This window comes from Anolis carolinensis, chromosome 1 (genome assembly GCF_035594765.1).
Source record: "Anolis carolinensis isolate JA03-04 chromosome 1, rAnoCar3.1.pri, whole genome shotgun sequence".
Lineage (NCBI taxonomy): Eukaryota > Metazoa > Chordata > Lepidosauria > Squamata > Dactyloidae > Anolis > Anolis carolinensis.
The window spans coordinates 250,153,994-250,180,288 of record NC_085841.1 but is presented as its reverse complement, the minus strand read 5'-3'; the positions used below and the strand labels follow the sequence as shown (position 1 = coordinate 250,180,288).

The 26,295-nt window shown below is 36.9% G+C and overlaps 1 protein-coding gene across 1 annotated transcript in view; it reads right to left on the bottom strand.

Annotated features, from left to right (window-relative positions):
• The window catches only part of pdia5 (protein disulfide isomerase family A member 5), a 220,977-nt gene that overhangs the window by 156,881 nt on the left and 37,801 nt on the right, over positions 1-26,295 (bottom strand). Inside the window, exons 2-3 of the mRNA XM_062967407.1 lie at positions 7,729-7,855; positions 398-485 (exon numbers count right to left, since the gene is read on the bottom strand). Coding sequence (XP_062823477.1) covers positions 398-485; positions 7,729-7,855 — 215 coding nt within the window. The remainder of the gene's footprint in view (positions 1-397; positions 486-7,728; positions 7,856-26,295) is intronic.

Sequence of the window (26,295 nt, the reverse complement as noted above, 5' to 3'; positions counted from 1 at the left end):
CTGACATTTCTCTTTCTGTTAAATCACAGGTTATATTACACAATTTAATTGTTCACTCTTCTCTTCATAATCATGAAAAAAAGAAGAGCATATTAACCTGAAAACTACTTCCTGAACAACCTCCAAATGAACTTACGAAATTAACATAGCAAGTAGTAGCTACGTTTCCTTGATCAAAATTGTAATGGAATGTTTTGGCATTAACCCTGTCAACAAAATGCAACTAGCACATAAATTAGGTACACTACATCTATCTCCTTCACAAATGATACGGGTGAGTCACAGACAATACCAAAGCACAACACTTTCTCTTTACATATCACACAACAAAGGCAAGAAATTGTTTAGACATCACAAATTCAGGTGGTGGGAGAAGGAAGGGTAGCATATTACATACCCGCAATCTATCCAGGATATAGTACCTCGGCCTTTCACTGCTTGGGCTACATCAGACAATAACCTGAGTGAACTGTCAGCAGCTGCCGCTGGAAGAGAGAGTGAAATACATATATGTATATATTTATATGTATGTATTAAGACCAAATAATAATAATCAGTATTGAGGCATAGTCTGGCAGAACTCTTCCTCAAAGGACTTCCATCTACAGATTTACCCTACAAGTTGATTAACAGTTGACAGAGATAATATTGTCTTTTTATTCAACATTTTATTGTGGTTAGGATCCAAAATGGCACTTTGGACTTCCCTAAGGATTTAGGCATGCCTAATAGGATATCATACAACTCTAATTTCGTCTCTGAATAAAAGAATCTACTACACTACAAATAGTTTTTCAAATTTCCTCATTTGAATGATCGCTTGCCATCTGGTTCAACCACAGAGTTCCCTTGGATACATGGGGCCAACCATACAGTACTGTCCTTTCAATCCTGTCCTGTATATGTTTTAATTGGCTCACTGAATTGAGGTTTTGTACACAATATCCATTTCCTCTCTATGAGCCCAATAAGGAGACTATACTTGCCTCCTTTTCATATTGATCCCCTCTGCTGAGCAACCATTTGCTTAAAAAAAATGTTAGAAATATCCTTATCAGGATCAGATCAAATGTCTATCTAATTCAGCATGAAGATCACCATAGTGGTCTTTGTAAAGCCAATATGCAAGATGTCATAGGGTATATCTACACTGTAGAATTAATGCAGTTTGACACCACTTTATCTGCCCCAGCTCAATGCTATGGAATACTGAAATTTGTTGTTTGGTGATCCACCAATATGCTTTGGCAGAAAAGGCTAAAGACCCTGTAAAATTACAACTTCCAGGATTCTGCAGCATTGAGCTATGGCGGTTAGAGTGGTATCAAACTGCATTAACTCTGCAGTTTAGGTGTACCCTATGTTCTTCTTGTTAAAAATGGTATTCAAAGGCATATCATTGCAATATTGGAGGTAGGCCCACGCCTAAAATAGTAGGGTCTGTTTCACTGTGTAAACTTTCAAACCTTGAGTGCTACTAAGGAGCACACAAAGCCAAAATAGACACATACACAGTCAAGGTGATGATCCAACCCCCCCCCCCCCAAAAAAGCAACAACCAAGTTACTCAAGCAACACCTCCTCCTATTCAGCTCCCAATTTCTTTAACCTTATTGAATTAGTCAGATCTTCTCCTCATTATCACTGACCAAAAGGACAGCTCCCAAATTTCAGTAATAAAATAGGTATCTACTTTCCACAATAGTGGAGGGAACAGAACTTCAAAAATAGGTTTAGAAAATTATTGAAGAGTGAAAAGTGGTATTCCAAGACATTAATGGCTATCATGTGATTCAGACTGTCTTCATTTCCTGCCATTACTCTTACAACAAAGTGGTGTGAAATAGCTAAAAGTATTGCTACTAATAGATCCTTGTTCCCTTATCTTGTAAATGTGAACATTTCTCAAGTATAAATTCCACACGTCTATTTATGAAATCAGTTTTACCTCATCACATTATTGCATACTGAAAATACAAGTGCTTATTTTGAACAAGCACATCACAACCTGAATATGTGCTATGCATCAGAGATACAAGTCATAACAATTTATATAATAGCAGGAGTTGCTTTTAAGAAAATACATTAGGAAAAATTAATGCTGGTCCATTCTGTGCAAGTTGTTGAACTGTTGGATACTGGTAAGGGAAGACACTCATCCCTCTTTCAGATCTTTATAAAATAGTTCTTTTTGAAAACATACAATGGTCCTCAGACAATATGCATTTGTATTGCAACGGAAAGCAAGATAGTTTACATCAAATTAAGAAATGATGGAATATCCTATCTTTTAAGTATAATTCCTTCCACAAAATGATAGGATTTGTTGAGATGTGCTTTGGCTGGTTGGTGATACTGATGTTGTTGATAACCACTAATGTACACTGTGCCCATTGTGAGTTACGTGCTGACTATTTAAAATATACCGATATATTAATTAATTAGTAAATACAGCTTATGACATAGTTTTAGACTTCTAAGATGGTCATTTAGAAAAGACTGTTTCATAAAATCTATAGCCTTTGTTAAATTCTATTAGCATTTCTACTAATTTAAAATTCATATGCAGGATACAAACCTAAGGCAAGGTCTAATACTTTTACTTTCTATTTGAGACAAGCAGATAACATACATTTATTCTTAAAAAGCTAAAATGTTTATTTATAAACTTAGGCCCATGTTTCATATTGATTAGCACATATACTCATATATGAGTCAACCTTCTGTATAAGTACAGGGCAGGATTTGTTGTCAAAATTATGGATTTTGTTATGCCCCATGGATAAACTGAGAGACAGTCAGCTGAGATACAAACACACCAATGCCAATTCCACTCTCGACTGTCACAATTTCTCCAACTAGGCATTCAAAAAGGTCATGAGCAGTGCTAAAGCAGCAAAAGTAGAGAGGATCAGGGATTCTTTTAGATCAGTGGTTCTCAACCTGGGGTCCCCAGATGTTTTTGGGCTTCATCTCCCAGAAATCCTAACAGCTGGCAAACTGGCTGAGATTTCTGGGAATTGTAGGCCAAAAACATCTGGGGACCCCAGGTTGAGAACTTCTCTTTTTGATAACTCCCAGGACAAAGGTGTTGTTTTTTCCCATTTGACTCAGAGAAGTGGATAGTTCCTTTTTTGAACAATTAAGAGTTAAGGTACAATAGGCACACTGACCCATTGATAAATCATCCCAGTTTTTGTGGTTGATTTTTTCACTAAAATGTTTAGACTTATGCATGAGTATGTAGGTATTCTCCACAAACCTACTTTACCAAGCAGCAGCCACTGAGGGATGGAGGTCTGTTCAAATGGCAATCGGGATGCAAGAGGTCAACATTTCCACTCTTTCCCACCAGTGAAAGAGGATGTAACAAGGAACTGCTACAGGGCTCCTGCTTCTGATTGTCATAGCCTCACTTGCTGGTGGCAGGAGGTTGGGATCATCATAATTTTGAACCCTGGTTTTGCTAAATGTACATCTCAGTGCAACTGCTAACTGGTAAAGTAGGTTCAGGAGAGCTTTTTCCATCATTGCATAGTGTCACAATTGGGACTATGCAACATTAGTGAATACAGAGCAGATGCAGAATTTGTAATTCAAGATTATAAATCCATAACCATAACATATAATCTTATTTATTTTTACATAACATCATCCATGGGCATGGCTCTCTGCAGAATACAAAAGGACACATTTGCCTTGTTGGGCTTACAATTTAACATTCAACATGGAAAAATGCTAAACACATTTAATACAGAGATCTCATTCTCACTTAAACACACATGGACTGTTCCTCAAAGGACCTAAGTGGCATAAAATATACTTTTAAAAATAATGAATACTATACATACAGGAAGTCCCCGAGTTACAAATATCTACTTACAAACGATTCATAGTTTAAAATGGGGGTGAGATAACAGGAAGTCAGAGAAATCTCTCTCTTGGGAGGGAAATTCACTCCTTGAAAGAGTTATCATGGGGAAAATGTCTCTCCACTGAAGCTTTCTCACCAATCCTTGTTTCCACAACAAGCGACATTTTTCAAAATCCAATTATTGTAGGGACAGAAAGTGAGGGGAAATCTTTTGAACAGGGACACAGACAGGGGAAAAAACAGCACAGGGTTGCTGACCTTTCCCTATGCGATCCAAAACTTATATTTGCTCGGAGTTACACTTTTAAAATGTCCCTGTTACGATTTACATACAAATTCAACTTATGATCAAACTAACAGACCCTATCATGTTTGTAATTTAGAGACTGCCTGTATATAGATAAAAACAACACAGGTATAGCAGCAAAACTATAATCATACACAACAGCAGCCTAGCAAGCTCAATACATGTCAGTGAGAAAAATAAAGGAATGAGGCATAACAAGCCTCTCTGGGGAGATCATTCTAAAGGATATATACCACCACAGAGAAAGCACAGACGTTGACTAATGCACATCACATTTACCTGCCATTTATCGAAAGAATGTTAGTGAAAAATATTGGCATGGCAGACAAGTAACATCTGGAAATATATTGTTCATCAGTTGGCCAGAGGCTGCTTTGAAGTGTTCTGACAAAGTAACTTTTTACAAGTTTTGTTCCATTTCCATTTTGAATGTTACAACATTGTATGCCTGAATTTTGTTGCTGACTTGCTTTCATTCAGACACTTCCTGAAGTAAGAGATCACTTCAAACCTCAGTTTGCACTAATAATAGCTCAGAATCCATAGCTTAACTTTCCAAACTTACATACAGATGCTTTAACCAAAGTCTGGAAGATGTGTGAAAACTAATATGTTATTTTTTTTATTGATGTCTGTTGAAGCCATTATTTTTAAACGTTTTGATGTATCAGTAAATGAGATTTATCATTTAAATTCAAGACAAATAGTGTTTACTTGATACTACAAACTCTGGAGAAACATTTTGACAATTTAAAAAATCCATGTTATTCATTATTCTTATATAATGAATGGACATTGCTAATGCTTGTTAACATAGTTCTTTTATTAAAAGTGAATGTATTGCATATTCCCACAAATATTTTCAAGCTTTGACTTCAACACTATTGCTATAATTTAATTTATTGTCTCCTCGGAACTCCAAGATCAAGGAAGGGTAGAAATCATAAAAACTGTTTATAAGTATCACATAGAACAGGGATCCCCAAACTAAGGCCCGGGGGCCAGATGTGGCCCTCCAAGGTCATTTACCTGGCCCCCGCCCTCATTTATAATATAATATTTTTATATCCGTTTTAATAATATAATATATTGTATATACATATGATATTGATAATAATATTATCATTTTATACAATATAATACTAATAATTGTACCATATAATATTAATTATATGTTATATATTACATATAATATTACAGTATAGTGATATAGTTCAATATAGTAATATATAATGCTAATATTGTGCTATGCTAATAATATAATATACTGTATGTACATACAGCTGCTCTGAGTTCCCTTCGGGGTGAGAAGGGTGGGATATAAATGTAGTAAATAAATGTAGTAAATGAATAAATAAATAATTTTGGATTTAAGCTCGCCCAAAGTCTGAAATGACTTGAAGACACACAACAACAACAACAATCCTAATTAACCTGACTATTTCATTGGCCAGAAGCAGACCCACACTTCCTATTGAAATCCTGATAGGTTTATGTTGGTTAAAATTATTTTCATTTTTAAATATTGTATTGTTCTTTCATTGTTATTGTTGTTTTGCACTACAAATAAGATATTTGCAGTGTGCATAGGAATTTGTTCATTGTTTTTTTTCCCCAAATGATAATTCGGCCCCTCAACAGTCTGAAGGATTGTGGACCGGCCCTCTGCTTTAAAAGTTTGATGACCCCTGACATAGAATCATATCAAGTTCACCGCAAGTTATGGTGACTCTACCCTGGTAAGATTTATTCAGGAAGTTTGCCATTTATGTTATTCTAAGACTCAGAGTGTGATTTGACTTGGGCCACCCAACTGGTTTCAGTGTCTAAGTGGGGATTCAAATCCTGTTTCCCAGACACCTAATCCAACACTTACATTAATAACATCACACTACTGTTCAATTTCCATAACCACAATTTTGTAGAATGTCTTCATTATACATCATCTATTTTCTTTTACTTAATGAAAAAAATAACAAATTGAATCTTACAGCTAGAGACAACTAGAAAATACAGTCCACTCCCCACCTTTATCTGCATGGATAGCCACAGTTTCACTTACCTGGGCATCCCCTCCCCTCAAAAAATATATCCTGTCTCTAGGTCCAGGTATAATAAAAATATAGGGTTCATTATTAATGTGATTTCAGGTATCCACAAAGATGGTCTTAGAATGCATCTCCTGTGGATACTGGAGTCATATTGCATGACCTTCAGTCACTTAGGGTTCCATGAAATTTAGCTTTTTAACTTAATTCTACTGTTGCAACCAATATTATTTGTTCTAAGATCAGATAAATAAGTAAAACATTATCAAATAGATAAAAAATAGTTAAAGGAAGCCACCCTCATACCAGCAATTCTCTAGAACTAGTTTGAAGTGGGCCTTGAAGAACAAGCAAGTTGAGAAACCGAACATTTAACTGCCCAATAATTTTCTGAAAACAAACATCCTTTGACTTATCCTTTTTCCTCATATAAAAACTTTGAAGGGAGATTAGGGAGCAAGGAAGTAATAAGAACACCAATTTGATATAATTTCTGAGTTAATGTGCAGATCATATATCTCCTGGCCAAGTAAATATCACAGCCGCAATACATTAGGCATAATTAGCCTTTCTGCACACAGCGCCCCAGAGCAAGCCAAATTATTGCTAATAATCTTGCCAAGAGCAGCTCACAATCCACAGCAGACAATTTAAAAAAGACAGAAGGAAAGCTGTGTCACGGAAAGGAGAGTGGAAACAAGAGGCAAAATCACAGCAGATGAAGTAGGAGATTGTAACTGACAAACACTGATTGTAACCGAAAGAGACAGCAAGTGGGTGTCTATCAGACAAGAAGTCAAAATGGGTATTCCAAGGGTAGATGAAGCATAAAGATGCAAAAGCACAATGAAAAACAAAGGGATAAAAACACACGCTGGTCTTGCCGGTTAAGCATGTGAGAATTATTCAAGGCAACCAGAGAGAGATTGTGAGATGTTTCTTGGGCACGCATGGTGTCAACACAGTGTTAATATGAAGTTCAAGAGAAAGTTAAAGGGAAATTTAGTAGCAAATTACTCTTACTGAGAACATCTTCAGCATGTTAGACTATAAAGGGAATAGAATGATGGGAGGAGTGCCTCTAAGAAAAATAGTTGTGAGTGTGACTTATATGGCTTCGAAGCTGAAATAATCCAGATCTTTGTTTCTCTCTAGTTGCATTGCTTGTTGCTTGTTATATGCCTACTTTTGTAAAACAGAGCAATGTTATATTCCTTTCTTTATAAAAAATTTAAAAAATTAAAAATGGAAAGTATTGGGAAGAATGAAAGAGAAATAAATTAAGTCTTAAGTTAATCAGAAAATGTTCATGCCATTTAGTTAAAAGATGCCAAACATTTGCCATATATTGAGTAGAAAACAAGGAGTTTGGGTGCTTGTTTTGATTTTTTGATTTTTTTGTTTATTTCAGTTTCTTGACTAGACAAGTCAACAGTATTATACTAAATGCAATATGAATTATCCTTAATTTCTTCTTTTAAAGAGCAAGAGACACTCACAAGATTTAGAGTATAGCACCAATACGTTATTCCGCGTCCTCAGGAGTTTCTTGAAGTCCTTCTGATCACTGATTTTTTCTATTAAAGGTGATATCTTTGTTGATAACAGGCATGCTGGAAAGATAGTCTGCAAAACAAACAATTTCAAAATGGAAATATTACTACTGTAATTAAGTTTGAAATAAATTATTTTTTTTTAATTTTGAGTAGGGAAAGGAAACCCATAGTTTGTGAACATCTCTGTTCAGAGGCAAGATCCTCTTGCTGTTGCCTCAAATCAGTGATAGGAGGAAGAGGGCTGTTCCATGCCAGTATTTTCTCAGACGCAGAGGAAAGGGTAAAGCCTTTGGTCTGTGACAATTCCTACTGCAACTCTATTGCTTTTGATGTGTCAGTTCTCATTCTACTATTTCAACTCTTTTGGATTTTATCCCATTGTCTCTTACTCTGCAAACCAGTTCCTGAAACCATCCAAAGAACCCAATGCAGATTATACATTTTACCAATAATATACATCTCACACACACATTTCATACACATCTAAAAGGGGGAAATACACATTCTTTTGCGATGAGGAATTCTGCCCTCAGTCATCAGAATAAGAAAAAAGTAAACTTAAATAAAACATATCACTTATAGTCTCACTGGAGTCCCCGGTGGCGAGCGAGTTAAACCGCTGAGCTGCTGAACTTGCTGACCAAAAGGTCGGGGGTTCGAATCCAGGGAGCGGGGTGAGCTTAGCCCCAGCTTCTGCCAATCTGGCAGTTCGAAAACATGCAAATGTGAGTAGATCAATAGGTATTGCTTCGGTGGGAAGGTAATGGTGCTTCATGCAGTCATGCTGGCCACATGATCTTGGAGGTGTCTACTCTTCAACTTAGAAATGGAGATAAGCACCAACCCCCAGATTCGGATATGACTAGACTTAATGTCAGGGATAAACCTTTACTATACTCTCATCTCCCATTTTCCAATGCCAAACATTTCTTAAGACATGAATAACAAAGATTTTTTTAAAGACACATCAATCTTTTTATATGTGTACTTTGTGGAGGAAAGTAGTTTTGTAAGAAAGTTAAGAATAATGTCAAAAAATGAAGGAGGGCCCAAGCACTGAAATACAGCACAAGGTATGGAAAAAAGATGGCAGACAAAATAGTGTGCATATATTGTCCACTTCGCTAATAAAAGTGAGGCTTTGATAGTCAATGGCCGAAACATACCAAAGAAATGTTTCACATACTTTGTCAAAGAACAAAGATGGTCATTCCAGAACTTATATTTATTTTCAAGTATTAATGCAAGTATACACTCTTAATACAACTTTTAAAAAGATAAAAGTAGGTGATGAATAGCAACGGAATCACACAAGTGCAAGTGAAAGAGGAGAGAAACTTGAAATCTGTGGGAAAATGAAAAAGCACCAATGTCTGAATGACCCACAAAACACTAAGGTCCAAGGACAATCTCACTGAAAATAAGAGCAACCATCTACTGCCTATCAAAGTGCATAAGACCCTGCTTCAGACCCAAGGAACCACCCAAAACCTTAAACTGGGATCTGCAATAAGAGGTGCACAAAAATGAACTTCACGGGGGTTAGTTGCCATGTGAGACTATCTAGATGAAGAAGGAAGTAGCTTGAGTGCATGCTCAAGGGCCAAGCTGTCATCACACATAACAATCCAGCAAATACATTTTACAGATTCAAGCCGCCGGTCCCTCTTACTCCATATTGCCTACAGAAATGCAGCCTTTCAGATGTTGAACTGCAACGGCAACATCTGAAAGGTTTCAGTTTGACTATCTCTGGTCTACAACAGGCAAAAGCTCTCCAGTTTTTCAGACATTTCCAGACTTATTGGAATGACCAGCAACTAAAATCTGCAAAGCCTGAGGACTACCAGGGAGCAATCGACAATTCTCTATTGAAAACAGTAACTGAAGCAGACTCACAGTGTCCTCTGAGATGTCATAAAGACACTAAAAGACAGCAAGTGGTAATTCTTTCAAAGGGCTAATATTGGTAATCATGCCAAAACCCAAATAAAATCCTTTCCAGCACTGGGTAAAGCAAAGAGGGTCAAGGAAGGACAAAACCTAAATCATGTCATGACTAAATAAGGTTTTCAAACGGAACAACTCGCAAATCCCACTTTATTTTTGGACACTACAAAGTGCAGGCAGTGCTTTGCCTGCCCACCACTTAGTTCACACAATGATCCAGTCTTTTTCATAAACAAGCAACAACCATGTTAACCTCATAGTCTATTAATAAATCAGTTCCTCCTACTGACTCTTCATTCTATTCAAAACCACTAATTATTTACTAATACCCAACAACCTCTGCACATCCGTTTTTAATTTTATAGAACGTATCAACTCCAGCAATGCTAAATCTGGGATATTGGAAATTAAGAAGACACTAAGGAGTACTGGAACCAAGCCACAGCAGATACTGATGGCCCACTGTACCACATATAGTGTTGACCCAATACACCTAAATATATGATTATTTTTGCAATATTTTCCTCATGCTAAAAATGCAAAGTTGTCAGTATAATATGACTTGCTGCTTAAGTAAAAAATCTGTTAATTTTAAGGGTACTGGTGGTTCTAACCTATTTATGTGGCTATGCATTCATTGCATGATCAGCAACTGGAAAATAAGTTAATGTCTGCTTTTCTTCACAGTGTGACTAAAGAAATATCACTGAGAGTCAATATGTTGTATCAGTAATTTACTCTTGCCCCTCTCATTTAGAAGAATGTGTGTGTGTGTGTGTGTGCATCTCCAAATTGCCTGTTGACTTAGGATGGCCCTATTAATTGCATAAGGCTTTTTATGGCAAGGAATACTCAGAGGTGGTTTGCCATTTCCTTCCTCTGAAATATAACCTTCAGCACTTGCTATTCCTTGGCAGTCTCCCATCCAAATACAAACCAGAGGTGATTCTGTTTAGCTTTCAAGATGAAATGGGATCTGGTTATTTATTGTGTCAGAAACTAAATATCATTTGACCAGTAGCTGGCCACTTGGAAGTGCCTCTGGTGTTGCTCTAAGAAGGTCCTCCACTGTGCATGTGGCAGGGATCAGGCTGTATTGTAGTAAGTCATCTGTGGTTTGCTATTCTCCACACTCGCATGTCGTGGACTCCCCATTTCTTAAGACTGGCTCTGCATCTCGTGGTGCCAGAGCGCAGTCTGTTCAGCGCCTTCCAAGTTGCCCAGTCTTCTGTGTGCCCAGCATCAGCCACTGATTGACATTCAGAGCTTTAGCCTGCCACTTTCGGACTCTCACTTGCTCAGATGTTCCTGCAAGTATCTCTGTAAATCTTAGAAAGCTATTTCTTGATTTAAGGAGTTGGCGTGCTGGCTGATATCCAATATGGGATATCGGATATAGGATCTGGTGTCTTCAGGACACACCTTCTGCCTATTAAGAATATAGTCTCATTCAGAGAAGTAACACATTATCTTAAATGTTAGAAATGCGGGGTGTGTATTTTTCTATAACTAATATGGAAAAGTAAAACATATAACACACTATGCCTCAAAACAAAAATACTGTTCAAATCTTTCCATCTCCTTTATCAGGTCACTCCTTTCCAGAGTAAAACAGGCCTACCATGTCACTTGGGGCTTGAATACAATCAAAAGTATTTTCAGAAAGTCTCCCAGTCACCAGATTCTGTAAGAAAATCCAGGTGGCTTTTCTGAAAGATGTACAAGCACAGATTGACAGACGCAGTTTGAAACCTATTTCTTTTACAAATGGAGAATGAGGCAGTGAGGGTTTTACTGCAGCATTATAACCCACCTGGGAAAATGCGGCTTGAAAAGCGAGAACATTATATGCCTCCACACATACAATAGACTCTCTATTCTGTGTCACCCTTGCTGTATGATGCATCAAGCAAACATTACTATTTAAAAGACTTTCCTTTTAGGAAATCAATCCATGATTCAAACTCTGTCATTTCTTACTCCCCAGACCAATTTCTAAAATACCCAATAATGTGGCTTGTCTTACACTCTGCATCCATAGCCACATATAGATGTTCCTATATGTGGCAGACCTCCAAGTATCCTATATGACCTTCCTGAACGTGTCCTCTACCCATCCACACTGAAACTTCTGCAACCTCAACGTTTACTGCAAGACTGCTACTTACGTTTTCCAAAGACAGGCTCAATATGGAAATGTTCATTTACACTTCGGTGTCAGACGTTCAAAAGTCAATCTACAGCACCCCAAGAAATCCTCACCTTTAGATAAGCATTTTGGAGTACATGACATCTATACATTGATAAGGATTACGATTTCTGGGAGTTGAAGGCCAAAAACATCTAGGGACCCCAGGTTGAGAACCACTGGGTTAAAGGAACTGAGTAACGAGATTCTCTTTAAGAACACTTATGAGGGAAAGATGGCTAGGCTAGGTTATGTCAAGACTGGTTAATATCTAAAACCTTTTCAACAGTCTATTATACATGGAGTAAAATACAAGTTGGATGATAATCAGGATTTGTTGTCATCACTGTGTGCCTCCAAGTCATTGCCAAGGAAATGCTGTGACAGTTTGCTTTTAGGCTCACCATAAGTAACCCTAAAAGCATACTATTGCTGTATTTCCTTGGCAAGATTTGTTTGGAGGAGGGCTTCCTTAGCCTTCCTCTGAGGCTGAGAAAGTGTGACTTACCCAAAGTCAGCCAGTAGGATTAGAAGCCAGGTGTAACGGAAAGCCTTATTTTATTGGTAAATTTTGCCTATGTTATTTAATGTTGATTTAGAGATAAAAGTGGGCAGAAGTTAGCTACTGATGATTGGCCATGTGTCACCATGGTAACATAGCTGCTTCGGTAGAAATGTAACAATTTCTAAGCTAGTGAAAGGGGCGGAGCTAGCTGGAGGAGAAAAGGAGGAGATGTTTTAAAAAGAGTGGAGTTATGTTGATGTTTCTTGTGAGGAAAACTAGAGAAAAGATGGGTTCAGTTATGGTAGTCTCTAGCCGGGTGAGCTAGAGGGAAAAGGATCCTAGTCTAAGTTTGGGACTTCAGTTGAAATACTGAAGGAAAAAGTGACTAGTATTGAGTCAGATCTGGGGTTTCTAGTGAGGAAGAGCTGAGGAAAAGGAATATGGTAGAGACAAAGTTTCAGTCAAGTTGTTAATGTTGAAGAATGAAAGATATGGTTTATATTGTATATAAGTGAAACTGAAGAAGTAAACTATTGCAACAAGTTACGATTTTTGGACTAAAGAAACCATAAATAAATAATTCTTTGTTTTAAATAAAGAAAGTGTTTCTGAGTGGTGAATTGCTCGACTTTGTTTCAGCAGAAGATTTGATTCACATATTTCCCCTCAGTGTCACATCATATCGTACATGCACACGTACAGACTCAAGGGTTTATAGCTGGCAGTGGCTGGGATCCTGAAAGAAGGATTGCCCCCTGCCTGTTTATGAAGTGGACCCTTGCACCAGGTTTCCAGAGTCATACTGTAACACTCAAACCACTATACTGTGCTGGATTTACTCCAAATTAAACCTTCTAATTTTCCCCATTGGTTTAATTAATTGAAAACAAATAATGTAAGAGCTCAATATTTGCAAATACTCACCTTTGCCCCAACTGAGAATTGCATGTACTGAATTACATTTCCAAACTATGCCAATGTCATTTTTAGGTGGAACATATAAAAACTATCCAAGAAGCTCTGCATCTGTGATGTGGAAGAAGTAGAGTATATTTCATGCTATTGACCGTATATACTCGAGTATAAGCCGACCCAAATATAAGCCGAGGCACCTAATTTTACCACAAAAAAAACTGGGAAAACATTGACTCCAGTATAAGCCGGGATACCAATAAAATTACATTAATTGAGGCATCAGTAGTTTAAATGTTTTTGAAACTTTACATCAAACTGTAATTTAAGATATGACTGTTCAACTCTGATTAAATCATTATTTTCATCTTCTTCAATGTAAATGTGCTTATGTATCCTTTTAATAATAACAGAGTGAAATAATAAATGTAATAATAGAGTAAAATAATACATGTATTAATAATAATAAAAATAGAGTAAAATAAATGTAAAAGTAACAATAAAGTAAAATAATAAATGTAACAATACCAATAATAGCGAAAAATAATAAATATACCATATATACTTGAGTATAAGCCGACCTGAATATAAGTCCACCAGTACCCTCACCCGAGTATAAGCTGAGGAGGGGTTTTTTTCAGTCCTAAAAAAGGGCTGAAAAACTAGGCTTATACTTGAGTATATACAGTACTTTATTGCCAGTTATATCCAGGGAGAGATTCCTGAGACAGATTTTGGCTCCCTTACAGGGCAAGAGCTCTTATGTGAAAATATGTTGGCTATTGTCAGATTATGACCTGTATGTCACATATAAATCAGATTTCTTCACAATCTCTCTGAAAGCCATTGCTATATGGAGTGCTGGGGACTCATTTGACTTTTTCTATATATGTACTTTCAGGTATGTATTCTTTTATCAGATGTGTAACTACTTTTAGTCAAATACAATAAAGGAAATGTGTGAGTGCTTGAGAAACAGCTTTATTCATTATTCTAACACAAGGCTTTCTAGAGGCCATGGTCCTTAAAAATACTGAGCTTTCTCCATAAACAACCATTATGATGTACAGTAGTCTCTTGCTTATCCAACATAAATGGGCTGGTAGAATGTTGGATAAGCGAAAATGTTGGATAATTAGGAGGAATTCAGGAAAAGCCTATTAAACATCAAATTACGTTATGATTTTACAAATTAAGCACTAAAACATCATGTTTTACAACAAATGAATAGAAAAAGCAGTTCAATACATGCTAACATTATGCTGTAATTACTATATTTACAAATTTAACACCAAAACATTGCAATGTATTGACAACATTGACTACAAAAACATTGACTACTAAAAGGCAGACTGCGTTGGATAATACAGAACGTTGGATAATACAGAACTTTGGATAAGCGAGACTTTACTGTATTATAAATTCTTCTGGGGCTCCATGCAGTTACACAGCCTCTCTTGAACACAACAAGAAGGGTAAACATCTACTGTTCCCCAGAACTGAATATGTAGAAAGTGATGGGTAATATCTTTAAATGGATAACCTTTCGCTTTTTTATCATCCTTCTTTGGGGCGCTCACGTACTCCTCCATTTTACATCTATCTCAGTCCTCAGCAAATGTTGGTTTAGTGATATTCCACCTATTTTGCACTTCAGTCAATATACATTAAAATTTTATTTACATTTCTTCTCTAATTATACATAAAAGCTTCAAAGTAAAAACACACAAACATTCAGGAAGTCTTGTATGTTTTCATGTTTTCATTTCCCTTACATCAACCCTATGCATGTTTACTCAGACATCAGTGTTCAAATAGTGCCTAGTCCAAGACAATGTACAATGAAGCAGACAAACTTTTATGTAAGGCTGTCTACAACAATCCTACTCAAGACGAATCTCCGTATACCACCACTGATCTATGAGTCATTGACTTTTACTCCACATTGAGATGAAGAAGAAAAAAAGGAATAGTGTAGCCAACAGATACAGTCTGGTGCTGGTCCTTGTCACATTAGACCAAAAACCCCAACCCCCTTCCATCAGATAGCCTAAAAAACATAAGTACACTAAGAGATCATTGTAGGTAAAAGGTAAAGGTTTTCCCCTAAAGTCCAGTCGTGACTGACTCTGGGGGTTGGTGCTCATCTCCATTTCTAAGCAACTGCTGTAAAAAAGTGCTTTTTGTCTATTTGATATTATCGAATACTAGCTTGGGAACCCGGCGGTGCCCGAGTCATTTGAGAAAGGCACTGTCTTTGAAAGTTAGGTATTGTCAGTTTGTAATGGGTGAACTACAATTCCCAGAATTGTGGGTCAATCCTCCCCAAACCTGCCAGTATTCAAAGTTGGCCATTTTGGTTCTGTGTACCAAGTGTGGTCCAGATCCGTCGTTGGCTGGGTTCAGTGCTCTTTGGATGCAGGTGAACCACAAACCCCTGCAGTATGTTCAGTTGGTTATGAGGTTTCTTTGTGTGAAGTTTGGTCCCGGTCCATTGTCGGTGGGGATCACTGTTTCTCTGGATACAGGTGAACTATAACTCCCTCTTCCCCAAACTTGTTCAATATGTTCTGTCGGTTATGGGAGTTCTGTGTACCGGAGTGCTCATTCATTGCAGATGAACTATAAATCCCAGTACCTACTACTCCCAAATGTCCAGGCCAATTCCCCTCCAAAGCCACCAGTATTCAAATCTGGGCATATCGGGTATGCAGTGCAAGTTTGGTCCAGACCCATCATTGTTTGAGTTCATAGTGTTTCTGGGTGTAGGTGAACTACAACTCCTCTAAATTCCCCAGTAGGAGTCACAGTGCTCTGACTTGATGCAGGGTGAACTACAACTGCCCCAATGTGGAGTCAATCCCCCAAACTCCTCCAGTAAGTTTAGCTGCTGCACACAGTTCTGCTATGTTTGTTCTGCAGACAGATTTGAAAGGGAAGGGCAGTAGGCGGGGTCATGCAAATTCCACAGCAATGGAGAACCCTGGGATGCCTGCCTGTGGTGGAGGAAAATGCAAAATCTAGGATGAAATGGTCCACAAATGAAAGCATTCCTTGGGTGTGGGTCGCAGTGTTTGGAGAGGACATTGGCAGGGTTTGGGCTGCATGTTCATGGAGCTCGCTGTAACCACAATGTCAGTGGAAAAGAGTGACTTGGTGGCTCCTTAGCACTAGGAATTGTAGCCTGTTTGTGGAGGCCGGAGGCTGTCTGTGTGAACAGACACCCGTGCCACATATACACATATGGGTTTTCACTTTTATTATGGATATATAGAATATAGATATAGATAGATATAGATAGATAGATATAGATAGATATAGATAAAAGACAAAATAATTATTTGTTTTACAAATATTTCATTTGTTCTTACTGAGGTTTTTGTTTGATTCTCATGAAGTGGCAAAACCAAAGAAGTTCCTTGCAATTTAAGACTACATACTTCCAATTGTAAGACAATTTTTTTAAAAAGGGAAAGTCAAATTGCAATTGTTTTCTGATAAACTGTATTAAAGTGTCTAAAAATAAGGCCCTAATGGTTCTATCTTCCAATCCTTGATCAGCCTCCGCCTCTTCCTTTCCCTACTGCACTCGAATGGACGGGTAACGTATGCTGCAACAGTATCTTTAATATGCCAGAAACTATAGTTTTATGCCAAAGCAAATTATACATAATAAGTTATATATGTCTAATATTACTGTTACTTTCAATCTTTGAAATGTACTAATATTGGGCTTTTTAAAAAAAACAACCTTAAAAATATTCTTAAAAATTCTTATCTATTGAGGAGCCTCTGGTGGTGCAATGGGTTAAACTCTTGTGCCAGCAGGACTACTGACCGACAGGTAAGAGGTTTGAATTCGGGGAGAGCGGGCATCCCCTGGGTCACGTCCTTGCAAACAGCCATTTCTCTCACACCAGAAGCAAATTGCAGTTTCTCAAGTTGCGCCTGACAAAAAAAAAATGTTAAACACTGTTTAAAATTGAATTTGTTGCCAACACTGTGAACCACGCTGAGCCCCCTTCGGGGTTGAGAAAGGTGGTGTGTAAATAAATCTATTAAGGGATAGTCTCACTAATGTTCAAAAAAACCACACCTAACATGAGTGTTAACATAGAGTACAGCTTATTGCAATGAAAAAAAGAGTCACTTATTGAATCAATTTTCTAACAATATCCAAGAACCAGTGGATGGCATTAACCAGGAAGTGTTAAATTTATAAATACGTAAACAGCGTAACACAACATAGTCTAAGAATTTATCTCTACTAACTTCTTTTTCTTTTCAAGAGACAATATTTAAGAATTCTGTTGAATGTTTATACTGAAGGCATCTGTGGAATGCTATGTGCCATTTTTTTCTATTTAACCAAACACCGTCTAAGAAATTAGCATTGGAGTGAATACACACAAACACCAAAGGTCAATGCACACATGTTTTTAGTCTAGGAGGTAAGTAAGCTTTTCCACATTCCAGGTATTTCTTCATATATAGGTTTTATTTCATGAAAAGCAGGAGAATCAAAACCCAGTTAATTCTCAGCTTACATGGCAAAACACAGCAATTATTGCACAAATTCTGCTTTTGATAAGCTTAACTGACATACTCATTACAATGTATACTAACCTCCACCATCAATGTTTCTTTTCAAGAGCTCACCTTATGACTGTAACAGCTTTCTACAGCAGCTTAGTCTCTTAAAGAAAATAGCAAAATATTATAAAGTAAAATTCAAGGATTTTCTCAAGATATGTTAAGCATAAAATAAAGCATCTATGATGTTTTGTATTCTTTAAAATAATCCTGCCAGAAATGGCAAAAAGAAAGTGAAAGAAAACCTCCAACCAAGTATACTTAGAGTTTTATTACACAAAGCTATAAAGTTGCAAATACAGCATGATAATACCATCTTGGCAAGTACTTATCACACCACATAATTTCTCTCCAGTTGCTATTTTGCATTTCAATCATTACTGCAGCCCATCAATGGCTCCTAATATATCTGCTCTTCTAATACTGCCTTTAGACCAGTGGTTCTCAACCTTCCTAATGATGTGACCCCTTAATACAGTTCCTCATGTTGTGGTGATCCTCCAAACATAAAATTATTTTTGTTGCTACTTCATAACTCTATTTTTGCTACTGTTATGAATCATAATGCAAATATCTGACATGCAGGATGTGTGTTCATTCACTGGACCAAATTTGGCACAAATGCCCAATCCACCTAAATTTGAATACTGGTGGGATCTGAGGGGATTGATTTTGTCATTTGAGAGTTGTAGTTGCTGGGATTTACAGTTCACCTACAATCAAAGAGCATTCTGAACACCACCAACTATGGAATTGTACCAAACTTGGTACACAGAGCTTCCATGACGAACAGAAAATACTGGAAGGGTTTGGTGGGCATTGATCTTGAGTTTTGGAGTTGTAGTTCACCTTAATCTAGAGAGCACTGTGGACTTCAAACAATGATGGATCTGAACCAAACTTGGCACAAATAGTCAATACAGTGTTCCCTCACTTATTGCTGGGGTTAGGTTCCAGGACCACCCGCAATAAGTGAAAATCCGCAAAGTAGGGGCACTATATTTGTTTTAATATTTATACATTATTTTAGTAGTTATGCACTATTTTAAGTCTTTATCAACCAATTGTGTATTGATAAATCGCCTACTTCTCCTCCCATTGCCACTTCGACACATTTTCTCTCCCTTTGGCTTCTCCTTCCTCCCTTCCTTAGGCTGTAAATTGTAATTTTTATGATTTATAATAGTATTTTAGAGTTTATTGAAAAACCGCTAAACAGCAAATCTACGAAAAGTGAACCGTGAAGTAGTGAGGGAACAAATGTGAACATTGGTGGAGTTTGGGGAAAATATACCTTGACATTTGGGAGTTGTAGTTGCTGGGATTTATAGTTCACCTACAATCAAAGAGCCCCTTGAACCCCACCAACGATAGAATTGGGCCAAACTTCCCACAGAGAATCACCATGACCAACAGAAAATACTGGAGAGATTTGAGTTCCCAAGACCATAAGAAATATGTGTGCTTGGATTTCCAAATAAAGAAGGATTACAAAACATATAAGAATTGGAAAGTAGGAAACGCAATATTAGAGAATAATAAGATGGTAGAGAAAATAGCTAAAGAACTAGGAGAAATTTGGGAAATTAATGATAACAATCAATGTTCTTACGCAATGGTGTGGGATACTATGAAAGCAGTAACAAGGGGCCTTTTTATAAAAGAAGCATGTAATTTGAAAAGAGAGCAAGAAGTAGAGAGAAAGAAATTAGAGTTAGAAATCCAGGAATTAGAAAAGAGATATGTAAAAGACAAAGATAAACAAAGTTACCTTAAAGCTTTGGCAAAAAGGAAGGAACTAGAAAAATATAATTTAGAAAAAGCACAGAGAGATTTAATATATACAAAAAGAGAATATTTTGAATATAGTAATCAGAATTCTAAAATGTTAGCTAGAGCAGCACAAGATAAGAGAAGTAAAAACTTAATTGGAACTATTAGAGATAAATGGGGCAGAGAAGCTATCTCAATGAAAGAAAAATTGGCCGTTTTTCAAGAATTTTATCAAAAACTATATACAGCTGTTGATAATCCAAATAATAGGATAGAGGAGGTGATAGATAAATATTTGAAAATAGAACTACAAGAAATAGATAAAAAAAAGCATGGAGCAATTAGTTTCAGAAAAGGAAATAGAAGAGGTTATAGATAAATTAAAAGGAGGGAAGACCCCAGGAATGGACGGGTTGGGACCGGAATATTATAAAAAATTTAAATTAATGTTGGTACCAAAATTAAAAGAATTATATAATAGGATAATGGCAGGAGAACAGATCCCACCGTCGTGGCAAGAATCAAGGATCATATTAATTCTAAAACCAAATAAAGATCCTACAGATCCTGGTTCATATAGACCTATCTCCCTTATAAATCAAGATGCTAAAATATTGACAGCAATAATGGCAAAGAGAATAAATAGTTTATATATAATTATATTCAAAAAGATCAATGTGGATTTATCCCTGGAAGAAATATGTCAAATTTAGTGGGAAGAGTACTAAATATAATTCATAAAATTAAGGGGAAAAAATCAAAGGCAGGGATATTGGCCCTAGATATATTCAAAGCATTTGACTGTGTCTCATGGACAGCATTAAAAAAAATATTAGAAAAATTTGGATTAGGAGAGAGATTTAGAGGATTGATTGATAAATTATACTCAACTAATTATGCTGCAATTTAAGTAAACGATGGCCTAACAGAAAAAATAAGATTAACCCGAGGGACAAGACAGGGATGCCCCCTTTCACCGACCCTATTTGCAATAGTTATAGAAATATTAGCAAATATGATAAGAGAGGCTACAAATATAAAGGGGATAGGGAGGGAAGGAAGATACAAAATATGTTTATTTGCAGACGATACGCTATTATCCCTTGAAAATCCAATAGAACAGTTAAAAAGAATAGAAACACACTTAACAGAGTTTGGGGAAGTCACAGGCCTTCAAGTTAATTGGAACAAATCAGAAATTTTATTATTTAATTATACTAAAGAAGAGGAAGAGAGAATAAGAGAAGGGGGTTTGTGTAGAATAAAAATAAAGAAGTCAATAAAATACTTAGGAATAAACATATCTAAAGAAATTGGCAATTTAGAAAGAGATAATATAATCAGATTAAGAAAAAATGTTAAAGACACTCTGGCTAAATTTACCAAGCTTAAATTGTCTTGGTTTGGTAGAATTGCATTAATAAAAATGAAAATATTACCCAAAATAAATTTTTTGTTTAGAATGCTACCTATCAAAATTTCAACTGGTGAAATTACAAATTGGCAGAATATGATAAATACCTTTTGTAATGGGAATAAAAGGGCTAGAATCAATAAGGAAAAATGGTATAAAATACAAAAGAATGGAGGTCTGGGAATACCAAACTTAAAACTGTACTATATGGCAAATCAATTAAGGTATATTATTGAAGGGATTATAGGACAAGAGGATTTAGAATGGTTAGAAGAAGAGAGTAAAGATATAGATATGAAATTAGAAAATATTTTCTTCATAGGGAAAACCAGGAATTCGGAGAAGAAATGGTATAATAAAATAGGGAACCCCTTTTTAAAAAATATATTAGAAATTTGGGCCAAGTATGAAGAAAAACTAGTACCACCAATCTCCCCATTAACACCGGTGTTAATTACAAAAAATTTCCCAATGAATCTCAAAAGGGAGTTAGAAAGAACATTTAAAGAAAAAGGAATGATGAAATTAAAGGATTGGGAATCAAAAATGAAAAATCTAGGGGAAATAAGGAATCAACTATCAGGGAGTATTGGGTGGTATAAAGTTCTACAATTGGAAAGATGGGCAAGGGAAATAAGAAAGAAATATAAGGGAGATAGAGAACTTACAAAATTTGAGAAGATGATTAGTCAAAGGGGGGGAAGGGAAGGAAAAGAAAGAACCAAAGGTATAACAAGTGATATTTACAAATTGCTAATAGATAAAGAGCAGGAGCAGGATCACCTTAAAGAAATGTGGGAGTTAGATTGCAATAAGGAAATACACCCTCAAATTTGGAAAGAAATGTGGAATATGCGTATATTAAAAAACATGTCTATAAGAATAAAAGAGAATTATTATAAAGTGGTTTGGAGATGGTACCTCACACCAATTAGATTAAATCAAATTGATAAGAAATACTCTAAGCAGTGCTGGAGGGGCTGCCAGGAAAATGGTACATATATACATATGTGGTGGTCCTGTAAATATGTTCAAAAAATTTGGGAAAACGTTTTTAAAGAAATAAAGGGAATCACCAAAATAGAAATAATAGGAACGCCTGATATAGCACTGTTGTCATTTATGGCTAATATTCAAGTATCAAAAGAGTTAAAGGAACTAATCGCCAACTTGCTAACAGCAGCAAGATTGTTAATAGCCAAAAAATGGAAAGGTAGTGAGGAGTGCCAATTGGAAGAATGGTATAAGGAGGTTTGGGATATTGCGATAAATGATAAATTGACATGTAAGATTAAAATTAAAAGAGGGATATTTAAAAAGGATGATTTTGGGAAGATACGGGGAAAATTTATAGAGTTTGTATATGTAGAAGGTAAGGGGGAAAAACCTGTAAAAGAAACAATGGAATTTTGGAAATAAATATTGTAACTGGCTGGTCTGGGGTGAAGGGATAGCACTAGGTGAGGGGTAATAAAAGGTAAATAATATGAGTATGTAATATAGAGAGTGAAAATACTATATGAGCTTGATATATATAACTCTGTATTGCAAATTTGTTTAAGAATGTATAAGTTTCAAGTATAAATAAATAAAAATTAAAAAAATATGTGTGTTCTGATGATCTTTGGCGACCCCTCTGAAACCCCCCTTGTGATCCCCCAGAGGTCCCGACCCCCAGGTTGAGAAACACTGCTTTAGAACAACCGGTTCCTTCTGATACAGTTCCCATATTCTGGCAGTCATGTGCACTGAATGGGCATAATTCTTCTCTACTACCCCCATCCCTCTTGTTATTACCAAGCAGAGTGAGGCTGCTTTTGCTTTATTTTTCTTTTACATTCTTCTTAGTTTTTTTTTAATTGATTTTGCTGTAATTGTGCCATTGCAGAAAAATAAATTAAAGAAATACAAAGTGTGCATCCACTTGATCTCTACTCGGCAGACATGCACCTTTTGATTTGCTAACTCGGTCTTCCTACAGATAGTCGGAAGGTACTTGTGAAGATTGATAGTAGGAAGGTACTTGTGAAGCAGCACCATAGTGTGATTGCAGAGAAGTGTGATAGCAATTGTTTCCATTTGCTTAAACAACAAATGGTGTGATAAGATGTGAGACAACAAGCTGGTGTGATCAAATCCTTAGTGACATTGGATAGACTGTGAATGCCAAGATATAACTAAAAAATACAATCAAACTCTAGGTTTTTTTGAATTTTGTTTTCAGCATATATAACTGGTCATCATACCAACCTACAATTTGTTTTACAGCAAAGTTCAGAGAAAAAAACAAACAAATGTTGAGGGGCCAGAGAAGCAGACAGATTTCTGAGAAGGAAATCTCCCTGCCTGCTTCACCTGTAAAGTCCTAGTCCCACCCCAACCTTCCTATATATCAGGCAACATGAATCATCGACAGCTACTAAAAATTTGCAATATGACAAATACATAGATACATATTCATAGCCTGCAATTAAAAGATCAACCCATTTGTCATTTGGAATACAGTTCAGAAAACAACTGATTTAGCGGAGTCTCTGGTGGCACAATGGGTCAAACCCTTGTGCTAGAAGGATTGCTGACTGAAAAGTCGGCAGTTCGAATCCAGGGAGCGGGGTAAGCTCCCGTCTGTCAGCACCAGCTTCCCATGCAGGAACATGAGAAAAGCCTTCAACAGAATGGTAAAATATCAAACATCCAGGAGTTCCCTGGGCAATATCCTTGAAGACGGCCAATTCTCTCACATCAGAAGTGACCTTCAGTTTATCAAGTCGCTCCTGACACGAAAAAAACTGGTTTGAAAATACTATGGATGCTGGACTTTTAAAAAATGAGTATCATATAAATCTAGAAAAGGTTCAGAGGAGAAGGGGTTCTAGTTTAACAGGGCATCTCATCAGTTAATAAACAGCTGACCCTGAAAGCAAAGAACCCAACAAAAAAGGCTGCAATGTCAGTTATGGTTTTCTTATCATCAATCTGTGAAAACCATGTTCTTGAAAGAGAAGATATACAAGCTGATAAAAAAATTATTTTGTCACAGTTTTGCTCACTGCATCCAGTTATGTAATTCCATTCTGAAATAACTGAATATAAAATTGCTTACATTCTATGCAACATAGCTGTTATTCTTGAACCTGAATGGAAATCAGTCACTAGTCACATCTTTGGTTTGCTCGGATCACTTTTCAGCCTATTTCTTTCTCAGATGGCAACAAAGAGTTTGGGAAAGCATGTGCGGTCATAGATATTTTGGAATCTTGCCCATCCCGGATAGCTCTGACGTCCAAAGGGGAAAAGTGGTCTTCACTAGTAAATGTTTGGCCTGAAAGCGTAAAGGTACAGATCCCATCTGATCTTGGAAGTTACAAGGGTCAGTTTTAGTTAGCATTTGGATGGAAAACCACTATAGAATACTAGCGAGCTGCTGCATGCTATATTTCTGAGGAAGGAACTCCGAACTAGGAAAACCACCTTTGAATATTCCTTGCCTAAGAAAACCCTTTGAAATACCCATGGGGCACCATAAGTCAAAAGGCAACTTGAGGACACATCCACACAGTAAAGCTTTACAAAAGCATCCTTTGAGAAAGAGGGGAAACTGCTGTTGTCTATAAAGGAATAAGCAATCAAGCCTCATTTTCACCGTCAACTAAAATATGTGCATCATCACACTTGGCTACTTGTAGTGTTTTGATGAATAAAATGCTTAACTTGATAAACCGTATTGTTGATTCAAAGTGCCAGACATTTCTGGATGAAGTACCAACACTACCAATCAATCAATCTCTCAGCCAGGTTTTGAGTCTAAAACTACTTTGGCATCTTGGATTACGATTTGTCATTTGAGAATGTACTGGGAAAACAATACTTTTTCTAATCCTGCCAATATCTTTCAGTGGCTTAAAATATAACAAATTATTCGGAGAGAGCCAAGGGGGGAAACTGGAGGAAGGGGGTGTATATTAATTTGCTATTTGTCTTTGTTTTATTTTGTGAATGTAATATTAAATGGTTGAATGTTTTCTTTTATTGCAGTTTTATTTAAATCGTATTAACTGCTTCTGGAACTGTGATTGGGAGTAGATGCACGGCAGAAGATTATTGCATTAATAAATTTTCTGAATCACTCAAAGAGGTTGAATCATCTATTCAGAGATTTCTCGGTCTTCTCACAAAAAGAAAGCCATCTTCAACCTCAGCAACATGGAATGGACGAAGGATTGGGGGAAATCCAACCCCAAATAGGGAAACAAGTTGTCCAGGAACACTTGGCCTCTCTAAACGAATTCAAGTCCCCAGGGCCAGATCAGCTACACCCAAGAGTACTGAAGGAACTAGTGGAAGTTATTTCAGAACCACTGGCAATTATCTTCGAGAGTTCTTGGAGAACGGGAGAAGTCCCAGCAGATTGGAGGAGGGCGAATGTGGTCCCTATCTTCAAGAAGGGAAAAAAGAACGACCCAAACAATTACCGTCCGGTCAGCCTCACGTCGATACCAGGCAAAATTCTGGAAAAGATCATTAAGGAAGTGGTCTGCGAACACTTAGAAACAAATGCGGTCATTGCTAATAGTCAACACGGATTTACCAAAAACAAGTCATGCCAGACTAATCTGATCTCTTTTTTCGATAGAGTTACGAGTTGGGTCGATACAGGGAATGCTGTGGATGTAGCGTACCTGGATTTCAGTAAGGCCTTCGACAAAGTCCCCCACGACCTTCTGGCAAACAAACTAGTAAAATGTGGGCTAGACAAAACTACGGTTAGGTGGATCTGTAATTGGCTAAGCGAACGAACCCAAAGGGTGCTCACCAATGCGTCGTCTTCATCATGGAAAGAAGTGACAAGTGGAGTGCCGCAGGGCTCCGTCCTGGGCCCAGTTCTGTTCAACATCTTTATTAACGACTTAGACGAAGGGTTAGAAGGCACGATCATCAAGTTTGCAGATGACACAAAACTGGGAGGGATAGCTAACACTCCAGAAGACAGGAGCAGAATTCAAAACGATCTTGACAGACTAGAGAGATGGGCCAAAACTAACAAAATGAAGTTCAACAGGGACAAATGCAAGATACTTCACTTTGGCAGAAAAAATGGAAATCAAAGATACAGAATGGGGGACGCCTGGCTTGACAGCAGTGTGTGCGAAAAAGACCTTGGAGTCCTCGTGGACA